Raw genomic sequence first — 25,083 nt, forward strand, 5'->3', positions numbered from 1 at the left:
AATTCATGTGTTTTCTGTGTGCACCAGGTTAATGCCATTAATGTCTCTGTTGGAATGTCTGTGTGACAGGTTGGGGGTGGTTTTTGCTGTTGGGATGTTTATAATGGGATACAGGTATTCGAGTAAGGAGAAAGAAAAATGTGTTTTGTTGAATTTTCTGTTTGCTCAGGCAAAGTTAGCTATTTGGCTAACAAGGAGGAACAGGGTTAAAGGTGGGGGTATAACAGACCCTTTACTACTGTTTAATGGGATGGTCTCTGCGCGCCTTAGGGTTGAGTTTGAGTTCTATAAAATGATCAAATGTGTGGAGATGTTTGAGGAGATATGGTGTGTTGGGGGGGCTGTCTGTATTGCTGGGGAAGATGTTTTGGATATACGGTTGTAGGAGAGGGTTTTTGTGTATGGTGATTTGTATCATGTGGTAGAGGATATATTTTTATTTTTTATTTTAGGGGAGGGGGGGGGGGTGAGTTTTAAATGAATTGAGAATGTTTCAATAAAGAAAGACCAAAAGTCTCTCTCTCTCTCTCTCTCTCTCTCTCTCTCTCTCTCTCTCTCTCTCTCTCTCTCTCTCTCTCTCTCTCTCTCTCTCTCTCTCTCTCTCTCTCTCTCTCTCTCTCTCTCTCTCTCTCTCTCTCTCTCTCTCTCTCTCTCTCTCTCTCTCTCTCTCTCTCTCTCTCTCTCTCTCTCTCTCTCTCTCTCTCTCTCTCTCTCTCTCTCTCTCTCTCTCTCTCTCTCTCTCTCTCTCTCTCTCTCTCCATGTTATTAAACATTTACACACACTAGACTACACTATCTGTCTATATTGAAGCCTTTGGCCTTTTCCCTGACACTGGCTCACATTCATACACAAACAGGCACATCCGTCTGTATTTGTTTCTCCGTCCGCCCACCCAGCCTGAACGAGCCTATCACTTCTGTGCACTTCCTCCAGTCATCTCAAATAGCCAATCTGGGCATGTGCAAACAAGCAATCCAATAGCCCACAATACATATGTATGGAAATTCCATATTCAATAGAGTGGATTTTACTGCCAGTTATCTGTGGGCGTGGGCCCATCTAGAGAGGAAGTGATGGACAGGAGGGAGAGATGGCGAGAGGAAGTGATGGACAAGAGGGAGAGATGGAGAGAGGTGGAGAGATGGGGAGAGGTGGAGAGAGAAAGGGAGAGATGGAGAGGAGAGAGAGATGGAGAGAGGGAGGGAGAGATTGAGAGGAGGGAGAGATGGAGAGGAGGGAGGGATGTGGAGAGAAAGGGAGCGATGGAGAGGAGGGAGAGAGAGAAAAGAAAGTGAATTGCTGAAAAAGGACATATGGCCATGTTGAGTGATAGAGCAGCTCCCCTAAAAAGAAAGGAAGAGAGAGATGGAGAGGAGAGAGAGATGGAGAGAGAGATTGAGAGTGAGATGGAGAGGAGAGCGAGAGGAGAGAGAGATAGAGATGGAGAGAGAGATGGGGAAGAGATGGAGAGTGAGATGGAGAGGAGAGAGAGATAGAGATGGAGAGAGAGAGATGGAGAGAGAGATGGAGAGGAGAGAGAGATGGAGAGAGAGATGGAGAGAGAGATGGAGAAGAGAGAGAGATGGAGAGGAGAGAGATGGAGAGTGAGATGGAGAGGAGAGAGAGATGGAGAGGAGAGAGAGATAGAGAGGAGAGAGAGATGGAGAGGAGAGATGGAGAGTGAGATGGAGAGGAGAGAGAGATGGAGAGAGAGATGGAGAGGAGAGAGTGATGGAGAGGAGAGTGAGATGGAGAGGAGAGTGAGATGGAGAGGAGAGAGAGATGGAGAGGAGAGAGAGATGGAGAGGAGAGAGATGGAGAGTGAGATGGAGAGGAGAGAGAGATGGAGAGGAGAGAGAGATAGAGAGGAGAGAGAGATGGAGAGGAGAGATGGAGAGTGAGATGGAGAGGAGAGAGAGATGGAGAGAGAGATGGAGAGGAGAGAGTGATGGAGAGGAGAGTGAGATGGAGAGGAGAGTGAGATGGAGAGGAGAGAGAGATGGAGAGGAGAGAGAGATGGAGAGGAGAGAGAGATGGAGAGTGAGATGGAGAGGAGAGAGAGATGGAGAGGAGAGAGAGATGAGAGGAGAGAGAGATGGAGAGGAGAGAGTGACGGAGAGAGTGAAAGAGCGGAATGATGTAGATGGTGCAGTAATTTATGTTCATTATGGTGTTCTTTACCAGACCAGCCTTCTGCACTATAATACACAGAGTCAGCGTTTCACAGACCCACACCCAATTTACCTATTTTTAAATACCCACATCTATTCCTCTGTTTCATTCCCCATCTCCCCCTCTTCCTCTTCCCTCCATCTCTACGTCTTCCCCTATCCTCCCGACTCTTGCTCTCTCCCTTTCCCTCTCTCCATCCGTCGCCCCCTCTCTTCTGTCTCATTCACCATCTCCCGATCTCTCTTCCCTCTCTCCCCCCTCTCTGTCTCATTCACCATCTCCCGATCTCTCTTCCCTCTCTCCCCCCTCTCTGTCTCTTGCTGTCTCCTCTCTGGGTGATGGCTCATAGAGCAGCGAGATATTTGAGTCTGCGCCTCGCCTCATTTCCTCAACTAATGGAGACATGGAGGCATGGTGAGAGGGTGAGAGAGGCAGAGAGAGACAGAAACCAAGAGAGACAGAGAGTGAGAGAACGAGAGACAAATGGAGAGAGAGATAGATAGAGAGAGAGGGTGAGAGAGGAGAGAGAGGAGAGAAAGAGAGACAGATAGACAGAGAAAGCGAGAGAGAGAGGAGAGAACGAGAGAGAGGGAGAGAGATAAAAATTTTCCTCAAAACAAAAATGAGGTCACTAAAAGGGGATGTTGAAATGCACCATGTTTTGAAGCAGCCAGTCCTTTTCGAAAACTCAATTACATCATAGATAACATCACAAATACCTCAGATATTAAAACCCAAACGTTCCATGAGTGAGTCATGTCTGACTTTAAAAGAAATAATGATTACGACTGAGGAGACAGATTATGATTCGTAGGCTGTGTTCGTGACTGATAAGGCCCTCTGAGTGGGGTTAGAGATTCACCCACATGTGGGTGTCTTATTGTGGGCTGTCAGTCATATGAACAGAGCATACTTCACCTGGTCTCCACAGTGGCCTGTCCTTTTAGAACATAGCAGATAGACAGGGACGTCATGGTTTCTATGACAACAACCAGTCTCGTCCTCAACCTGAGCTCTCCATGTAATTCATTAGGCAGCAAGCCACTACATGTATTATCAGGTATCAGAGAGAAAGAAAGTAGAACCACATGAATAAACATTATGAATCCACAACAAACTAAAATGTGGGTGGCATCCACACACTGAAGCTGTAGCTCCTAAGAATACAGCAACAGAGGCATCCACACACGGAAGCTGTAGCTCCTAAGAATACAGCAACAGAGGTATCCACACACTGAAGCTGTAGCTACTAAGAATACAGCAACAGAGGTATCCACACACTGAAGCTGTAGCTACTAAGAATACAGCAACAGAGGCATCCACACACTGAAGCTGTAGCTCCTAAGAATACAGCAACAGAAGTATCCACACACTGAAGCTGTAGCTACTAAGAATACAGCAACAGAAGTATCCACACACTGAAGCTGTAGCTACTAAGAATACAGCAACAGAGGCATCCACACACTGAAGCTGTAGCTACTAAGAATACAGCAACAGAGGCATCCACACACTGAAGCTGTAGCTACTAAGAATACAGCAACAGAGGTATCCACACACTGAAGCTGTAGCTACTAAGAATACAGCAACAGAGGTATCCACACTCACTCACTCGCTCACTAGCTCACTCGCTCACTCACTCACTCACTCACTCACTCACTCACTCACTCACTCACTCACATTCCCTCATTCACTCACACACGCACATGCACACACAAGCTGGGTCCCCGTTCCTGCCCATCTCCCTCATGGTGCTCTTTCACCCAGCTGCAGGAAAGTGATTTGGACCCGGGAGCACCCCTCCATGCCATCCATCTGTTACCGTGAGACCGGGCCTTGGTCCAGACAGCTCTGTGTGTGTGTGTGTGTGTGTGTGTGTGTGTATGTGTGCAGCAGCTGACTGTGGCACGCCAGCCAGACCTTTGGGCTGGCACCGTTCAGCACTAATGCTAGCGCTAGCATTAAGGGCCTCCAGGGGACACGACAGGGGGGCCACACACAGCCCAAAACACATCCCAGCACAGCTGAACAGGTTAGAGGGAGGACGATGGAGGGGCTAGCTAAGGCCAGGGATGGGAGGGTTGGGGGGTGGGGTGCTGTTGCCCCTTAGGGGACACAACGGGAGGTCGGGTGAGGGTGGATGTTCAGGACGAGGGGTGGAGGGTGAGGGAAAGAAGGTAGGCTACTGGAGCAAACACCTCTTTAGGGCACCAGCTTCCCTCAGCCATCCTTCCAGCGAGAAGCCAGTCCAACCATTCTTTAGGAGGCCACTGACTGGAAATGAACAATGGACAATTGGAAACCACAAAAAAGCATCAATACTATGAAACGAGGCCATGCTTTGTAATATCATTATTGACTAACATATCCTTGTTGTTATGTGCTAAAAGACTAGCCTAATATTAAATACAGCATGTCAAGTAGCACTGTGCCACACTAAAAGCATGCTAACGGTCATGCCGGTTGCAGCGCCGCGCACTAGGCCTTGTCTAGCTGCTAAACGCTGGCCTCGCCACTGCTTCTTTAAATGCGGGTGACATTTACATGAAGTGCTTCATTTGTGCCAAGGACAGAAGTGTGGTGTGTTAACAATTAAAAGGGTGCTTAATGGGGCATGCAAATGCTATTTTGAGAGCATGTTATTGGAAGAAGAATTGGGCATAGCCTATTAGGAAGAAATCAGAGCAGTGTTCCCCTGAAGTGGGCCAAGGTCAACACTAGCTGGGAGGATGGCAGGTCTACTATCTGGGTTAGAAACTCAGCACAGCATAGAAACAAGTGACAGAAGCCAGTTTAACACGGACGGACGGACGGACGGACGGACGGACGGACGAACAGACAGACAGAAAGAGTCCCGTCTTGGGTTCAACATTACTCCTCTTTCAAGGCCAGCCTTCTCTTCCCTGCTGCACATCAAACTTCACAGGGAACTGGAGAACACTCAGCAGTCAGAACCAGTCTAGGAAAACACAGGGAGTAGGAGCAGGAGAGACATCGCTGGCCAAAAACATACGCTGCATTGGGGCCTGGTGCTCAGGCAGCTAAGGCCTGGAACAGAAACAGTTGAAGGTAGTGGGTTATAAGGGGATAGAGGGTGAGGCAGGAAGGGGCAGGGAGGGAGCCGTGTCTTTGGGAGCCCAGTGGAGCGAGCAGAGCACAGAGCATGCTCTATGTGTGCCCCTCTCCCTGGTCCCTCTCCCAGACCCCCTCCAAAGGCTGCAGTGTGTCCCTGTGTCCTGGGCCAGGCCAGAGGGGGAACAGGGGCGCTCTCTGTGCCTTGTGAGGTGGCCAGACTCCCAGCCTCCTGCTCCCAGCCGGGTGTGTGTTTTGGGTTTTTTACAGTGGGTCAGTGCCTGGCTGGCTGCCTGGAGGTTGTGTGTTCATGTGCCACAATCATGTTTACCATCAGGGAGGAGCTTTCCTCCACAGAGAGGCTGTGAAGTGGGCAGGACTGGGATGAAAAGATCTGGGCTGTGCTGGGGGACCTGCCAGTAGCATCGATTACAATACATCCCTTACACACTCACCAACACAGTTACAGACACAGAAGTTCAATAACCCCTCTATTTCATTCCAGTTTCAAAATCCATGTGAAAAAACCTGGCCTATTGGACTACAGTAGACTGTACCAGTGGGAGCGAGGGGGAGAGGGGGACTTGTTCAACAAACCCCTATTAAGACACGTAATCATTGACCTTCAGCAAGCTTTTTCCAACAGACATGGCACTATTTAACATTTGGAGAGCGTACAGAATCTCTCCAGTTTGAGGGAGGTTGTGTATTGTGTGTCTTTCTATAAACTAGGGGACCAGTGAGGATTTCCTAAACTGGACAACTTGTTACAGCTGGCCATTGATAATAATCTGGCATTTTTTTGCAGAACAACAACAAAAATGATAAGAAAAGGCAATCCAAAAATCCAGAGAAAGATGGTGAATCAAACCCAAAACAAGTCAGCGAACTGTCAATGCCGGAGGAGAGGAGCGAGGGGCAAACTGTTCATGATGGCGATGCCTTTGCTAGCAGCGCTGCTAATCCTGTCAGTTCAAATTTGCAGTTTAATAAGCACTTTGTGACATTTGCTGATGTAAAAGGGCTATATAAATGAATACGATTTTTGGTAATGAGTGGAAACACCAAGTGGATGCTTAACATTTATACATCCAGTGAAATATCTGTCTCATTGTACTATCTGTGGTATAACCCCTGGCTTGTCATGCAGAATTCAAAGCTGGCCTACAACATGCAAAAAGGTATTAAACTGGCAAAAGTGTGGATTGGAATGTACACTGCCCTGCACATGAAAACTAAGAGCATGCCGAAACAAGGAGCATGCCGAAACAAGAAGCATGCCGAAACAAGGAGCATGCCGAAACAAGGAGCATGCCGAAACAAGGAGCATGCCTAAACAAGGAGCATGCCGAAACAAGGAGCATGCCGAAACAAGGAGCATGCCGAAACAAGGAGCATGCCGAAACAAGGAGCATTTTGTGGCAGCAAGCAGCAGACAAGGCTAAATCGGACACCCAGGTCATAGTTAACACTCAAAATAAATAAAGACACTACAGCCAGAGTCTTCAGAACAGCCTTAGAAGGAGGCTAAACGTCACCGCCACAAGCCCGCTCATGGCTTTGAGTAAGAATTTGACTGTCCGGAGATCAATGAACTTGACATGGGGAAAGTCATCGTGGGAGGTTTTGAAAACGAAGGAATTTTTGTTTTTCTTTACAAACTTGTTCTGTACTGTGAAGATAATCTGTGCTTCATATTATCACATAGACAGGAGGCCTATATATACACACACTGTATACAGTGCATTGCGAAAGTATTCGGCCCCCTTGAACTTTGCGACCTTTTGCCACATTTCAGGCTTCAAACATAAAGATATAAAACTGTATTTTTTTTGTGAAGAATCAACAACAAGTGGGACACAATCATGAAGTGGAACAACATTTATTGGATATTTCAAAAAAATTTAACAAATCAAAAACTGAAAAATTGGGCGTGCCTCAGAGCCCCCGGATAACCCCTCCCCCTCTCATTCTCACTATGTGTTCCGGGACCTCACGATTTACAAATGAAGCACTGGTGGTTACATGTGGTCTGCGGTTGTGTGGTCGGTTGAACGTACTGCCAAACAGCACTGGTGGACATTCCTGAAGTCAGCATGCCAATTGCACACTCCCTCAAAACTTGAGATATCTGTGGCATTGTGTGACAAAACTGCATATTTTAGAGTGGCCTTCTATTGTCCCCAGCACAAGGTGCATCTGTGTAATGATCATGCTGTTTCATCAGTTTCTTGATATACCACACATGTCAGGTGGATGGATTATCTTGGCAAAGGAGAAATGCTCACTAACAGGGACGTAAACAAATTTGTGCACAAAATTTGAGAGAAATAAGATTTCAGCTCATGAAACACTTTACATGTTGAGTTTATATTTTTGGTCAGTATAAAATCCCTAGCGAATTGATGTTGATCATCTGTTTGATTTACAGCAGGGTCTCGTTAGATTTAACAGAGAAAACATTAAAGTAATGAGTTCATGTTTTCATATGTTTCTTCATATGTTTTGGACTCTGTGCCTACTTTGCACAATTGTGTAGAATAGACTATTGCGCAACATCCAATGCTATTCCTATGAATTATTCTGGATATAATGACAACAAACTACATAGCCTAGTGGGCTCACTCACAGCATGATCTGGTAATGAAATAACATGACAAATACATTTTGTTTTCGATGTTACACCTACAATTCATAACAATAACAAGGGGCTTGAAGTAGCCTACTTGAACTTGAATTTGGAGCTCAGTAATTAAAGTACTGGAATAGGCCAACCGTGAAAATCAGCCATTTCCTCAATTTGGTGCTTGAAAAGTCCTTGTAATTATTGTAGCCAATTTATAAGTTCTCCTGCTCCCTTATAATTATCTATGATTTTTATAACAGTTTTTGTGAGAGATGTGGCCATTTTAGTTTGTTTCCTGCAGCTTCAATTAAAGGGTGTTGTGCTACTCTGTTGGGGTAAACCCATGTGTGGTTATTATGACGACAACATCTGTCGGCTTCAACTTCACTTTCCATACAAATCCCTCAATGAAAAAAAGGAACCTGCTTTTGGGTCACTTTCTCATTATTAAAACAGCGATGGTGAGATTCAAATGGTGAGATTAATGCTACCCTGCATCAGCCACATAGGCTACAGACAGACAGACAGATGCATCCAATCTATTTAGTCAGGCAATGTCCACATTATTCTCACATATTTTAGAATGTAATAATCATTTGCATATCAATGCATTGGCAAAGGCCTAAAGAATCATTATTCCTAAAGTGGTAATGGCCCTACTTTTTTGTACACTTTTTGAATGATTTTAGTAGACTTTTTGAATGCTTTTGGGGGGGGGGGAGTGTGGGGTTCTATAATAGGCCCTATATGTACAATTATATAAACAATACATTTGTATAACATTGAGGTTCTTGAAAATGACAATGAAGTGCTTGAAAAAGGCCCTGAAAGTCCTTGAATGTGAATAGTCAATGTCTGTATGAACCCTGCTTAAAGGATGTAGAGTCCTAGTCCTATGTTGTTGTATAGCTGGAGTTATGGGCCAATTTGCATATGTTCACTTTCATTCCTCTAAGTACACATTAAAATCCTTTTTTATTTTAGTTTCAAACCATTTTGAAATGTTGATGTCACACACTGGCCCCATTATTTATAGAAAGACCCATATATATTATGTGATGTGTAGGTCAGTGTATATGTGTGTGTATGTGATGTGTAGGTCAGTGTATGTGATGTGTAGGTCAGTGTATATGTGTGTGTATGTGATGTGTAGGTCAGTGTGTAGGTCAGTGTATATGTGTGTGTATGTGATGTGTAGGTCAGTGTATATGTGTGTGTATGTGATGTGTAGGTCATTGTATATGTGTGTGTATGTGATGTGTAGGCCAGTGTGTAGGTCAGTGTATGTATGTGATATGTAGGTCAGTGTATGTGATGTGTAGGTCAGTGTATGTGATGTGTAGAACACTTTATGTGATGTGTAGGTCAGTGTATGTGATGTGTAGGTCAGTGTATGTGATGTGTAGGTCAGTGTATGTGATGTGTAGGTCAGTGTATGTGATGTGTAGGTCAGTATATGTGATGTGTAGGTCAGTGTATGTGATGTGTATGTCAGTGTATGTGATGTGTATGTCAGTGTATATGTGTGTACATAATGTGTAGGTCATTGTATGTGAGGTGTAGGTCAGTGTATGTGATGTGTAGGTCAGTGTATGTGAGGTGTAGGTCAGTGTATGTGAGGTGTAGGTCAGTGTATGTGAGGTGTAGGTCAGTGTATGTGATGTGTAGGTCAGTGTATGTGATGTGTAGGTCAGTGTATGTGATGTGTAGGTCAGTGTATGTGATGTGTAGGTCAGTGTACGTGACGTGTAGGCCAGAGTGTATGTGTGTACGTAATGTGTAGGTCATTGTATGTGAGGTGTAGGTCAGTGTATGTGATGTGTAGGTCAGTGTATGTGATGTGTAGGTCAGTGTATGTGAGGTGTAGGTCAGTGTATGTGATGTGTAGGTCAGTGTATGTGATGTGTAGGTCAGTGTATGTGATGTGTAGGTCAGTGTACGTGACGTGTAGGCCAGAGTGTATGTGTGTATGTGATGTGTAGGTGGACACTGTCACCCCAGGGTCTTTATTCCACTGTTCTTTCTACCATCTGAAAAGAGCCTAAATGTCATGTTACTAGTTTGTTTTGTTCAATTCAAATATCTATTGATCCCAGCCAAGCAAAGCAATAGTATTTGAGCTTCAACCTCCTAGAAGTTGTTTTCATCCCTTAGCTCAACTATCTTGAGAGCTGGTGTAGATATGTCTGAAAGAAATATTTCATAATTATATCTATGTTGCCTACTGTACATGTAGTATACTTGAAAATCATCGATCAACACAGTGAGTCATGGCCAATAGGACTGCACTAATCAAAAAGGCATTTTCATGATGTCAAACGCATTAGCACATTATTGAACGTGGCCATTCCTCCTCCATTCCAACACCGAGGCTCTGACAGAACTGACCCAGGTGTAGAGGGAAGGGGAGGACATACTGCTTTTAAAAACCGCAGCCTATTCAGATCTCTAAATGGTGTCCATTATGAAGCCTGGGAAGCTGTTGTTCATTGGCAAGGCTGAATGGTTTCACAGAGAGCCACCTTCACCATCACCACAGCAGCAGGTCACCTATTCACACACTGATTAGTGTTAAACAGCAGCAGAACTAAAAGCATTTTCCAATACAGCCTCATATCAGAGGGACTTTAAACAACACGCAGGCACACCAGCACTCATCGGCACACACACCCACACCCACACCCACCCACCCACCACATACACACACACATCCATTCCTCCTCTTCTCTGACAGTGGGGGACATTATGATTGTTAGCTGAACCCACCTCCCTTGTTTTGTCAGCAAAACGCTCCCCAGAGCAGCACACTTATCACAGTAGAGAAAGGCTTTATGCTCTCCTTTCCTTACAGCGAAGAGAGACAAAAATATATGGTTCAATTATAGTGTCTGTCAGCCCTGTATGAGCTTGTGATGGACTGAGTCGAGTTGAGCTTGATGCTGGAGAGAGAGAGAAAGTGAGAGAATGAGAGAGAGAGAGAGAGAACGAGAAAGAGCGAGAGAGAGACGAGAGACAGAAATAATTCAACCCTCCAGCTAATGCATGTTGCAAAATGCAGAGATTCAGTGATTCAACTGGCACTGTCTCATCCATACAGTCTCTAGTATAAGAGCAGAAAACTGGTGTGTTAAGTGATACCAGCCAACCCTGAACAAACCAACAGGTTTGTCTGTTGTGAATCTGATCCACTGTGAAGCACAATTTCATAATAAAAGCGCTATATAAATATATCATTATTATCAAGCAAGAGTCAACCAGGGACGTGAGAGAGAGTCAAACCTGTTACCTAACAGAAGTGATTCAGTGAGTCATTCTCCACTAGGTCGTGATGAGGGTGTGCAGACAGACTGGAGGGAGACATCTATCTGTGAGTCGCTGCAGGGCAAAGTGATTCAACCAGCCAGCCAGTGGAGAGAGGTATAGTGGAAGGAGAGTCTGGAGAACAGGAAGCTGGCTTTGGTCTTCTCATGTATTCTCAGACAGACAGACAGACAGACAGACAGACAGACAGACAGACAGACAGACAGACAGACAGACAGACAGACAGACAGACAGACAGACAGACAGACAGACAGACAGACAGACAGACAGACAGACAGACAGACAGACAGACAGACAGACAGACAGACAGACAGACAGACAGACAGACAGACAGACAGACAGACAGACAGACAGACAGACAGACAGACAGACAGACAGACAGACAGACAGACAGACAGACAGACAGACAGACATGAGGCCCCAAACAGAGAGGGAATGTACAACCAGCCACACATACTCACAACAACAACAACACTTAAATAAATTAGAAAGAGAAACGCAAATACAGAGTCAAAACAGACAGTTGGAAAGATGAAAATGTATACTAAAACAACATGAAAAACACACAGCACAGACAGAATACACACATACTGTAGGAGTAGCAGTAGAATGTATCTGCATGTGCGAGACGGGCCTACAATCTCAGCTGTAATCAAAGGTCAGTTGGTATGTGATAGAGGAGCTAAACCCCACTCCAATCTGAGGAGCTAGTGGCAAGGGGGGAGGCAGGGCCAGGACAGATGAACAAATATTACACAGCCCTTCAGAAAGCAATTCCAGTCCAGACCAGTTCAGACCCACGTCTATGACAACCCCACAGGATCAGCACCTGCAGCAGCACGAGGCCAACCAAGGTAACCAAACAAAAGCCGTAGAAAACCCCAGCAACAGCTCTCTTGCTGTTGCCACACCTCAACATCTCAGTAAGACAAATCAACAACAGTGTGTATATGACAACCCCATAGCATCAGCAACGACACCAACCGATGGTGAACCAAGATGACCAAACGCACGGCATCTAAAACACTCCGTGGTCGTCGCCACACGTCAGTGTGACAGATCAACCAAGTGAGAGCTACTGTTCCTGATTTTGATTTTATTTCATTTAACCTTTAATTAACTAGGCAAGTCAGATAAGAACACATTCATATTTTTACAAGGACGGCCTCCTCTAAGCGTGGAGGCTCTGAGATTCCACTGGATTATATGAGTTTTTTTCAACTGTGAATTTAGGCAGATCGATAAAAGATGGGGGACGTGTGTGTGTGTGTGTGTTCTGGAGCCCCCTGCAGAGAGGTGGAATGGCTGTGATTATTGTGTTATTAGCAGCAGAGAAATAACAGCCTAGATCCCAGAGGACACACACACACAGGTATGGATTAAGGCACGTCATGCCGTCGGACCAACGCCTGTCGCATCATCAGGTCACTCTACACAGGTATGACTCATTGGACAGGGGCTTGTAGCGTGTGTGTGTATCAGGGTCTGTGTGTGTGTGTATCAGTATGAATGTGTGTGTGTGTGTGTGTGTGTGTGTGAACACTGTGCAGTTCATATCAACTTTAGAGATGAATTCAAGGCTGTTTCTATGTGAAACAGAGATTCTGCCTCAGGTTAAAAAGACGCCCACATCGTCACAAACCAACAGCCATTCTATAGCTCAGCCAATGCAGCGGACAGACGTCACGCTGTCCAATGTGAAGATGGATATCTTTTCAAACAGACTCTGTTCAAAGGAGGAAGTGCTATTTAAAAGCAGACAGAGTATTATTTTATTAATCGTCTCTTTTGGTCACGGAGGTCTCCGAGTGGCGTATTGGCTTCATTTTAATTGCCCTTTTCTTCCACCTAGATATGATATAGATAAATAATATATGGATAGAAATAACATTGAGGAAGTGCTTGAGCAACATTGGAAAAGTGAATTTAGGTGTACATGTAAATACAACAAGTCCCCGAAACAGTACAGTACTGAACAATGTACAGTTCTTACACCAACATCTATATCCTGAACACAAAACAGATATGAAGGATGATATGACTATTCCTGTTGAAAGAGTTCTTCACATCCATACCTCCTCAATTCTTACTCTTGCTCATTTTCCAAATGCTCTGAGTCTAAGGGGAGTGGTGTGTGTTTGTGTTGAGGTGAGGGGTGAGGTGAGGTGTCATGTAAAGGCAGAGTGGGTTGAGGAACCAAGGCTCGCGTTAACAGTTCAGAAATCTGCATTTTCAATATGCAGACCATTGATTAATCTGCGCTTTAAACCATTTAAGCTGTTTCATATTGAAAGTCAACAGTGTGTTTTGCTTCAATACACTGACCAGGGACGTGCAACTGTAGTTTCCTTCGCAGAAAATACATTAGTGCAACACATTTGGCAGAAATAGCTTCATTTTCGCTATGCGGCTATTTGGCTAGCATCCACACAAGTAAATGATCTTACAATGAAAAAGCAAGCTCAATTTCTTAATGTTTTGCTAGAAGTCAATCTTGCATTTTACCGGAGTAAAAATAGGCTACACCGAGAAAAGTACCAGAGAAAAGTAGCTACAAATCAGTCAGAGCGCTGTCTGCGGACAGAATCCCAGTTCGTGAAAAGTGCAACTGAAGCATACAATTTGTCTGATGCCGAAGCATTTTAGATCTGCGATTACAAAACGTAGCAATATATTTCTTACGCGTTTTATATATTTTTTTCAGCGTAGAAAACGCTGAATTCTGCGTTAATAACGGACCCTTGGCAACCATACGGCGATGCAGATGGACTGCTCCCTTGGAGTTGTGAAGAGACAGATGGATCCTCGCCAGCATTTTAAAGAAACTTCCTCACAATCTCTCACCCCGACATGACTTAGCTTTTTACCCTAGGGTGTTTCCCAAATACACACACACACACACACACACACACACACACACACACACACACACACACACACACACACACACACACACACACACACACACACACACACACACACACACACACACACACACACACACACACACAGCAGCTGCTCTTATGGAACGATTCACATGCTTGGTCATAGACTTTGTTCAGCTCATGGACAAGCTGGGTTCACATCTAATGCACATATGGTAAAATGCAGGTATATATACGCTTGTATTCTACTGCAAGGTCATGCGCTCAGAAATGGTCTGTGTGTGTGTGTGTGTGTGTGTGTGTGTGTGTGTGTGTGTGTGTGTGTGTGTGTGTGTGTGTGTGTGTGTGTGTGTGTGTGTGTGTGTGTGTGTGTGTGCATTTGAATCCTGCCATAAGAGTATATTTGTTAGTATGTGTGGTTATAAGTCTCTCTAGGCTGTTTTCATCATAGGAATATGTTCTGGTATCTTCCATTTTCATCTCCTCTATCCCTGCCTGTATTTTCTAACTCGATTGACATTTGTTTCTCTCTTAATGCTACAGTATAATGCTTTTCATGCTCTTCATATTATTCTGTACCTTTCTCTCCAGGATATTCACTTCATGTGCTGTGTTTTACTCAGAATTGTATTGCGTGACTTAGGTTGGAGAAAATGTCCTTGGGTTTGAGAAAGGCACAAAACACATTATTTCTAGCCGTATTATTATCATCCAAAGTCAAAACCCGCAAGATGACAAACTTGCCACTTTACACACCTACATGAAAAGTGCCGCCACGGCCCCATCAAGAAAAGCCATTTACAAAGGCTGAAGAGTGGGTTCAGTGTGCTCTCTGTGGAGATCACAGTACAATAGGACATGCACTCCGTACACTGACTGAGGTAAACCACTCTTCGGTTTAGATAAAAGCCTAGCTGAAAAGGGCTCTGAATGATTCACTGCAGTTGAAAAATGCATACAACATAATCATAGCCTTCATATACATCTCTGTTGTCCTTATCCTCTATTTCTCTGATAGCCACGTTGTCAACCAAACACTTTGTAGTGAGTTTAAAACACAAACCCTTCACAAACCCACAACCGCTATGGATCACGAAGAAGTGACCAATGGACTCTCTGAGCTCGACTGTAATCAACCGATCACAGAGTATTAGTCTTTAGTCAAAATTCACAATCGTGTTCATACATACACACCTGGACATGAATATGCATGCAGGCAGTCTTTTATATGGAACATGTGATAGAATCAGTTTAGACAGGGTCTCCACCCTTCCTGTTGAATAGTGACGGGGCCTCAAAACAACCAGGCTATTTAGTGCTCCTATTGGGAGGGGGGAGAGGGTCTGCCTGCCTACCTGGCCTCACACACTGACCCTCTGTTCAGCTCACGAGCACCACGACCCGCCAACTGCCATGGAACATAGGCATGCCACTGTGTGTATGTTTGCGCGGGCATGTGTGTGTACGTGCATGTCTAACACTGGGCCCAGTGTGTGTGAGGGTCATTACGGAGGTGTGAGAGGGTATGTGTGTCTGTGTGTGATGATCACGGCTCTGAGGTAGTGAGGTAGGGGTCTGGCACTCTGTGTTAATTGGGATAATTATCCTGTAACGAGGAATAAAAAAAACCTGGGCCAGGATCAAAATACAGGATCAGATAAAGCTCCACACACAGGTTCAATCTGCTGTTCAATGGGAGCTTACCCTCTGACATTGTCTCCCTCCTCTGACTCAGAGGGTACCTCTAGGCTCCTTTCTACTGGCCTGTTCACTTCCTGGTAGAGCTTGGTGGGTAGGAGGAAGTACAGAAGGGGGTAGGGAGAGGGATTGGGGACAGAGAGGTTCATGTGTTAGTAGCAGTAACACTCTATACCCTCTGCCCAGAGGGCACATACGAGGGAGGGTATAGCGAAACCTTAGCCCTCCGACAGCGCCAACCCTTCAGCACCCAACTGAGGAGCTAGGCAGTCCTCTGCGGAGTCGGTCCCAGCCATGAGCACTGCCGGCCGGGCATGCCATTCAGCCAGGCGGAGGGTGGCTTTCTCCAGGAAAGGGCAGCCTGCTTGCCCTGAGGCAGGCTTCATGCAGCTGTCAAAAACTCTGACCCCCCCCCCCCACCAGCCTCCCTGGAGCCCTCCTACACACACACACACCCGTCCTCTGCCACTAGTCGTACAGTACAGTGCGATCAGGGTGGCAGCGAGGGCTGGAGTGACCTCTCCATCTGTCTGAGTTAGGCAAGCGGAGAGCGGCCGGAGGGGGGATGTTCACGCCTGTTTATAGATATTTGCCCTTTTGAGTTCACCTGTCACCCAGCTTGGCTCAGCTGGGCTCCAAGCCGCCACTCCACTGACTCTGCTCATCTGTAGCAATGGCTCAGGACTGATGAGGGGTTTCACATCCCCCCTCCTCTAAATGCTATGGTTTTGCTTTGAGCCTCCTGCTTCGTGTAACAAGGCATCTGATTAGGATTATGTTTGATCACCAGGTAAATTATACTCTGACGGTGTCACTGAGTCCAGGACAGACAGACAGAACGACAGGACACTGACATACCTCCTGCTGTTATCCAGCATCCCCTGGCTAATTGGGATGTAACTGTGTGTTTGTGCTGGCAGGAGGAGAAGCAGCCAGCAGGGACGGCACAAAACTTTTCACAGAATCACACTGAAGGTCGCTGTGATCCAACGTAGCCTGAAATGAAGGACATCAGACCCACAGGAAGTTCTTAAAATCACAAAGACCTGCACGCGCACACACACACACACACACACACACACACACACACACACACACACACACACACACAAACAGAAAAAAGCAAGCTAACTGATGTGCCCACTCCCCCATCCCTTTGGCTCAGCAGGCGATGACATGGTGAACATCATAGAGGAACACACAACAGGAGGTCCCAGCTCAATGGGGAAAAGAGAAGGACATCTGTCTGGAGAAGAGGTCTACTCAAGATGGCAGACAGAGATGTCAGAGTGGGGTGGCACAACACCATGGGAGGGAGAGACACAGAGAGGGGATATGTCGAGACAGTGATAGAGCACTGTTTACGTTGATGAAAGAAAGTATGGATGATGTGTCCTAGCATGACTGGTATAAGGGTTGCCTACTCTGTAGGTCAAGTTGTTATGTTTATTACCATGTAATTGAGTAATACGGATTGAATACACCCTACAATTCATACTTAACTGTAAAAATGGGAAAGTACTATTTGTAAAACAACAAAAGAAAGGTACATGTAGATAGATGTTGTTGACAAAGAGAGAAAGAACAACAAGTAGAAGAGACGAAGGTTGGGAGAGACGAAGGTTTATGAGAATTGTGAAGGGTTCGGGCTCCTGTCAAAAAGCCATCCTTTGCCTCCCGAGTGGCGCAGTGGTCTAGGGCACTGCATCGCAGCGCTAGCTGTGCCACCAGAGACTCTGAGTTCGCGCCTAGGCTCTGTTGCAGCTGGCCGCGACCGGGAGGTCCGTGGGGCGACGCACAATTGGCCTAGCGTCGGCCTGGTTAGGGAGGGTTTGGCCGGTAGGGATATCCTTGTCTCATCGCGCACTAGCGACTCCTGTGGCGGGCCGGGCGCAGTGCACGCTAACCAAGGTCGCCAGGTGCACGGTGTTTCCTCCGACACATTGGTGCAGCTGGCTTCCGGGTTGGATGGCGCTGTGTTAAGAAGCAGTGAGGCTTGGTTGGGTTGTGTATCGGAGGACGCATGACTTTCAACCTTCGTCTCTCCCGAGCCCGTACGGGAGTTGTAGCGATGAGACAAGACTACTAACTACTAACAATTGGATACCACGAAATTGGGGAGAAAAAGGGGGTAAAAAAAGAAATATAAAAAAGCCATCTGAACTTTAAATCCCCTAAAATCTACAACAATGTAGTACAGAGAAAACACTAAACTGTTGAAAAACATCTATGCAGAAAACAGCTAGAGTACTTCCTGACTTCAAGACACCTGTACCTCCCACACAGCAGCAGCTCATTGTGTGTGTGTGTGTGAGTGTGTGATTCAATCTTTAACAAATTCACTGTTATTTACAGTGAAAACTGTAAACTGAATATAAAAAGAAAAGGTGCAGAATCCTCCCAGAATGCATACATATTCAAACATATAAATACATATTCATACATATGGATGCATATTCATACCTATAAATACCCACATGCGTACAGTGGACTTGTCAGTGGGATCAGCCCAGCTATCAGCTCAGCTACCAGCCCAGCTATCAGCTCAGCTACCAGCTCAGCTATCAGCTCAGCTACTAGCCCAGCTAAGAGCTCAGCTACCAGCCCAGCTATCAGCTCAGCTATCAGCTCAGCTACCAGCTCAGCTACCAGCTCAGCTATCAGCTCATCTATCAGCTCAGCTACCAGCCCAGCTATCAGCTCAGCTAAAAGCTCAGCTATCAGCTCAGCTACCAGCCCAGCTATCAGCTCAGCTACCAGCCCAGCTATCAGCTCAGCTACCAGCCCAGCTATCAGCTCAGCTACCAGTCCAGCTATCAGCTCAGCTACCAGCCCAGCTACCAGCCCAGCTACCAGCTCAGCTACCAGCCCAGCTACCAGCTCAGCTATCAGCTCAGCTACCAGCCCAGCTACCAGCTCAGCTATCAGCTCAGCTACCAGCCCAGCTATCAGCACAGCTACCAGTCCAGCTATCAGCTCAGCTACCAGCCCAGCTACCAGCCCAGCTACCAGCTCAGCTACCAGCCCAGCTACCAGCTCAGCTATCAGCTCAGCTACCAGCCCAGCTACCAGCTCAGCTATCAGCTCAGCTACCAGCTCAGCTACCAGCCCAGCTGATTAAGTCCCAACATGATCCCCTCAATGGGAGTGGAGGGAAAGAAAGCGGGGTGGTGTGATACACAGTGAGACACCAGCAGAGAGACCAGACCACTGCTACTGTAGCATCCACTTTATTGGCATAATGAGAGTGTCACTGTTCCACACTGTAAACCACGCGCTGTGTCACAAACAATTTAGTCTTACCTTCATCAAGATGTGTATGGGGACTTGTTCTTTGTCTGCAGATGCAGCCCTCGCTCTCTCTCTTTCTCTTGCTCTCTCTCTTTCTTTTGCTCTCCCTCTTTCTTTTGCTCTCCCTCTCTCTTGCTCTCCATATCTCTTGCTCGCCCTCTCTCTTGCTCGCCCTCTCTCTTGCTCTCCCTCTCTCTTGCTCTCCCTCTCTGCCTCTCTCTTGCTCACCCTCTCTGCCTCTCTCTTGCTCACCCTCTCTGCCTCTCTCTTGCTCTCCCTCTCTGCCTCTCTCTTGCTCTCCCTCTCCCTTTTTCTCTCTCTGTCCATAAACTGTCATTTCCACCAGTCCAAATATACTTTTCCCTTTTCTTTAAATGTTTAAATTGCACACATTTTTCTAGCCTGGACAGTTGTGTGCATCGTTGTCTTTGCTCAGTAAGTGAATGGTTTCTGTTGACTGTATACAGAAGAGCAATAGTGAGTAAACTGTCTCAAAAATATTTTTTACCCAAGCACAATGGCCCCACAATGGACTTGAGAGAGAGAGAGAGAGAGAGAGAGAGAGAGAGAGAGAGAGAGAGAGAGAGAATTGGTCCTCTGATAACATAGGACTGGTTGCTCTACTCCAGTGGAGCAGAGATCTAACCCCCACCGTGGCCATTCAAGCTGGAGATGGGACTGTGGTGTTGTACCTGTTGCCTGCTATAGTACGGTACAGAGACACTCTGGACACCTAAGTGACAGTTTACGGCAGAGTCATCTCTGAGCACAAACAACATGGACATATGTCTCTTGGCACAGCATTACTTAAATGATCACTGTCAACATACAGTGCAAACAAAGCAGGCACCACAGCGTGTGTGCACACAGGCACACACACAGGTACACACACAGGCACACACACAGGCACACACACAGGCACACACACAGGTACACACACAGGCACACACCCAGGCACACACCCAGGTACACACCCAGGTACACACACAGGTACACACACAGGTACACACACAGGCACACACACAGGCACACACACAGGCACACACACAGACACACACACAGGTACACACACAGGCACACACCCAGGCACACACCCAGGTACACACCCAGGTACACACACAGGTACACACACAGGCACACACCCAGGTACACACACAGGCACACACACAGGTACACACACAGGCACACACACAGGCACACACACAGGCACACACACAGGTACACACACTTCATAGTACTTCACCAGCTCTCACCAAAGACAGAAAAAGACAACTCCTCCTTCATAACGAAAATAAACATCTTTGGAACAACTGCGACAAAACACAAGTGACACTAACAGAGTGTGTACGTAGTCTGTCACAGCAACAATAACACGGGCCTCCATATTATTCATCCATAGGCATTCAGCAGGAGTAGCAGGCCTTAAGGTGGCGTACATAAATGCTCTCCTAACCGCAGCAGCCATATTTCACCTTCCCTGACTGAACATGTTGACATTTGCCTTGATTTATCTGCGTTCCCCTCAGCTCAGCTTGTTATAGTGAGTAGAGTACCAACAGCACAATAAACACAAATTAGAGACTACATCAAGCCAACAACTGACACTCTCCCAGAAGCCCTCCTGGGACTACTGAACTTGTTTCTCATGTCAGTCAGGCCTCACAGGGGGACATGGATGTTTGACTGCTGTTTGGACTGTTATAATAGCCTAGAACAATGTTTGACTGCTGTTTGGACTATGTTATAATAGCCTAGATCAATGTTTGAAATGAAAGGTGTTTCTGTGGATGATCATCATTATTATCATCGTCATGTGACCTAGATGCTCCAGCCTCTGTTGAAGACCATTGTCCAGCCCAATGCCTACTTTTAGCATCTTTAGGGTGATCTTTATAATGAAAAGCCCTAAATAAATTACATCTATTATTAATATTATTATTATTATTATCATTTGACTGACTAAACAATGCAAGTGTCCAATTCCAATGTCATAAGAGTAGAGGTCAACTGAGATAGGCATTTAAACTGAAACTGCTGCCTACTGACATAAATGTAAAGTATAGCAGACTAACATCTGTCATGGGTCCCAGTGGGTGATAGCTGTGGAGTAGCAATGCCCAGGCCTGTGTCGAGAATACCTCTTGAAGTTTTAGATCTTTGTCTGATAAAGTTTGCCCTTCTTCAGAATGATCAGCCACTGCTTTCTTACAGCACGTGATTCATTCATTCAATTCTAGGGCCTACATTTATCGAAAGCCCTTATCCAGGTATAAAGATATAAATAAACTGATGTTTTGCCAGATTAGACGTTATTGGACCACATCATACACTTGAGAAATGGCTTTGGAATTCGGGTGGGTTAAATAGTCTACTACAGTTCCATGGTTACAGTTTTCTATTGAGGGAATGCCTGCCTGCATCTGGCCATTGAGAACCACAAGCACCGGCTCACCGCATGCCATGCGGAAACACCCAGCTCGGTTGCGTGACAGGATGGACAATGAACGGTCGAGCAATATCATATTTTATTCAGTGAGGGAGGAAGTATGAACAAATAAGCCCATTCAGATCGCCTAATGTGCAATTCAAACGATCAACGTGCGCTCAATTAATAGCCTCAAAGCGCAACAGTGTATCAATTACCTATGCCATTTGCTTCGTAAGTTACAGACAATACATTACCTTGAAGCTGTAATCATATAAAACTACTAAAGGTGTTTTGATTAACAATCAAATCAAAATGAATATTACATGCGTATAAAAAAGTATAGTCTGCCCATGAGAACAAATTGCCATGTCAGACATAAACAAATCTAACAATCGGTCGTTTGTCCATTCATTGTAAATAAAATTGCTAGGTCTATAAATGCATCTGCCTCGTTTAAAATGTATAATTTGGCCATCTCAGAATAACTTTATAGCTAATCATTCCATTAACAATGGAAAATAGGCTACTGTACACGCGCTACCGGTAGACTGATAATTGTGTGTGATGAACTGTCACATGGGGGCCACAAACTTTGAATAGTAAACAGCAACACGTCAATATGTAAAAACAAACGCTACACTGTATATGTTGTATTTCTGCCTACCTGTCCCGTTCCGTTTCAGATTGTCCCTGTGGTCGTCCGTACCCAACATCTTTCGAAACGTTGTGAGACAAGACTGACTGTTAAAGCCGAAAGCCCAGCTCGCGCTCTGGAGTCACGGGTGTCATAGCGCGCAGCCACTCTACACACGAATGCGCACTCAGAGGGTCTTCAACGCTATCACGGCCGCGCCTATACAATTTGATTTATGTTATTTATCACTTTGTCATCGAATATATTATATTGAAAGACAGGAAAGAAGGTCGAAATTCTATTCATATACACTACATGACCAAACGTATGTGGACACTTGCTCGTCGAACACCTCATTTAAAAAATCATGGGCATTAAAATGGAGTTGGTCCCCCCTTTGCTGCTATAACAGCCTCCACTCTTCTATGAAGGCTTTCCACTAGATGTTGGAACATTGCTGCCGGGACTTGCTGCCATTCAGCCACAAGAGCATTTGTGAGGTTGGGCACTGATGTTGGGCGATTAGGCCTGGCTTGCAGTCGGTGTTCCAATTCATCCCGAAGGTGTTTGATGGGATTGAGGTCAGGCCAGTCAAGTTCTTCCACACCAATCTTGACAAATCATTTATGCAGGGGCGCATCATTCCAGAGAATGTGTTTCAACAGTTCCTGAGTTCAATGTCGGCGAGCTTTACACCACTCCAGCCGACACTTGTCATTGCGCATGGTGATCTTACGTTTGTGTGTGGCTGCACCGGCCATGGAAACCCATTTCGTGAAGCATATGACAAACAGTTATTGTGCTGACGTTCCAGAGACAGTTTGGAACTCGGTAGTGAGTGTTGCAACCGAGGACAGATGATTTTTACACGCAACGCACTTCAGCACTCGGCTCTCCCATTCTGTGAGCTTGTGTGGCCCACCACTTGGCGGCTGAGCTGTTGTTGCTCCTAGACGTTTCCACTTCACAATAACAGCACTACTTTTGACCGGGGAAGTTCTAGCTAAGCAGAAAGTATACGAACTGTCTTGTTGGAAAGGTGGCATCCTGAGCTCTTCACTGAGCTCTTAAGTAAGGCCATTCTACTGCTAATGTTTGTCTATGGCGATTGCATGGCTGTGTGCCCGATTGTATGTACCTGTCAGCAACGGGTGTGTCTGAAATAGCCAAACCCACTCATTTGTGGTGTCCACATATTTATTATACAGTGCATTCGGAAAATATTCAGACCCCTTGACTTTTTCCATATTTTGTTACATTACAGCCTTATTCTAAAATGGATTCAATTGTTTTTTTCCGTCATCAATCTACACACAATACCCCATAATGACAAAGCAAAAACAGGTTTTAGAAATGTTTGCAAATTTATCAAAATGTAAAAATATTACATTTACATAAATATTCAGACCCTTTACTCAGTACTTTGTTGAAGCCCCTTTGGCAGAGATTACAGCCTTGAGTCTTCTTGGGTATGTCACTACAAGCTTGGCACACCTGTATTTGGGGAGTTTCTCCCATTCTTCTCTGTAGATCCTCTAAAGCTCTGTCAGGTTGGATGGGGAGCGTCCAACCTGACAGAGGTCTCTCCAGAGATGTTAGATCGGGTTCAAGTCCGGGCTCTGGCTGGGCCACTCAAAGACATTCAGAGACTTGTCTTGAAGCCACTCCTGCGTTGTCTTGGCTGTGTGCTTAAGGTCGTTGTCCTGTTGGAAGGTGAACCTTCGCCCCAGTCTGAGGTCCTGATTGCTCTGGAGCAGGTTTTCATCAAGGATCTCTCTGTACTTTGCTCCGTTCATCTTTCTCTCAATCCTGACTAGTCTCCCAGTCCCTGCCTCTGAAAAACATCCCCCACAGCATGATGCTGCCACCACAATGCTTTTCCGTAGGGATGGTGCCAGGTTTCCCCCATAACGTGACGCTTGGCATTCAGGCCAAAGAGTTAAATCTTGGCTTCATCAGACCAGAGAATCTTGTTTCTCATGGTATGAGAGTCCTTTAGGTGCCTTTTGGCAAACTCAAAGCGGGCTGTCATGTGCCTTTTACTGAGGACTGGCTTCCGTCTGGCCACTCTACCATAAAGGCCTGATTGGTGGAGTGCAGCAGAGATGGTTGTCCTTCTGGAAGGTTCTCCCATCTCCACAGAGAAACTCTAGAGCTCTGTCAGAGTGACCATCGGGTTCTTGGGCACCTCCCTGACCAAAGCCCTTCTCCCCCGATTTCTCAGTTTGGACGGGCGGCCAGCTCTAAGAAGAGTCTTGGTGGTCCCAAACTTCTTCAATTTAAGAATGATGGAGGCCACTGTGTTCTTGGGGACCTTCAATGCTGCAGAAATGTTTTGGTAACCTTCCCCAGATCTGTGCCAGATCGGAGCTCTACGGACAATTCCTTCAACCTCATGGCTTGGTTTTTGCTCTGACCTTATATAGACAGGCGTGTGTCTTTACAAATCATGAGGAATCAATTGAATTTACCACAGGTGGACTCCAACAAAGTTGTAGAAACATCTTGAGGATGATCAATGGAAACAGGATGCACCTGAGTTCAATTTCGAGTCTCATAGCAAAGGGTCTGAATACTTGTGTAAAGAAGGTATTTCAGAATTTTTTTTGTATAAATTAGCAAACATTTCTAAAAACCTGATTTCGCTTTGTCATTATGGGATATTATGTGTAGATTGATGAGGATTTTTTTTATTTTTTTATCCATTTTAGAACAAGGCTGTAACGTAACAAACTGGAAAAGGGGAAGGGGTCTGAATACTTTCCGAATGTACTGTATATACTGTAGTGTATTTTAATATATGTTTTAAAATTGTATTTATACCGTTTACTATAGTTTATTAGAATATAATAAAATAAAATAAAATGTCATTATAATATGCAGAAATTAATTTAACTTGTTTTACTCTATTGAGTTTTACTCTATTTTACTTTTCTTTCACATATGTAATAAAAACAT

General features: G+C 45.5%; 1 protein-coding gene across 1 annotated transcript in view; it reads right to left on the bottom strand.

Moving 5' to 3' along the window:
- Window positions 1-22,243, bottom strand: part of LOC139421172 (zinc finger protein 385C-like) — a 223,705-nt gene extending 201,462 nt beyond the window's left edge. Inside the window, exon 1 of the mRNA XM_071171787.1 lies at window positions 22,156-22,243. Within this exon, the coding sequence (XP_071027888.1) occupies window positions 22,156-22,204 (49 nt within the window). The 5' untranslated portion in view covers window positions 22,205-22,243. The remainder of the gene's footprint in view (window positions 1-22,155) is intronic.
- Between the last annotated feature and the right edge of the window lie 2,840 nt (window positions 22,244-25,083).

Source organism: Oncorhynchus clarkii, chromosome 12 (assembly GCF_045791955.1).
Source record: "Oncorhynchus clarkii lewisi isolate Uvic-CL-2024 chromosome 12, UVic_Ocla_1.0, whole genome shotgun sequence".
Lineage (NCBI taxonomy): Eukaryota > Metazoa > Chordata > Actinopteri > Salmoniformes > Salmonidae > Oncorhynchus > Oncorhynchus clarkii.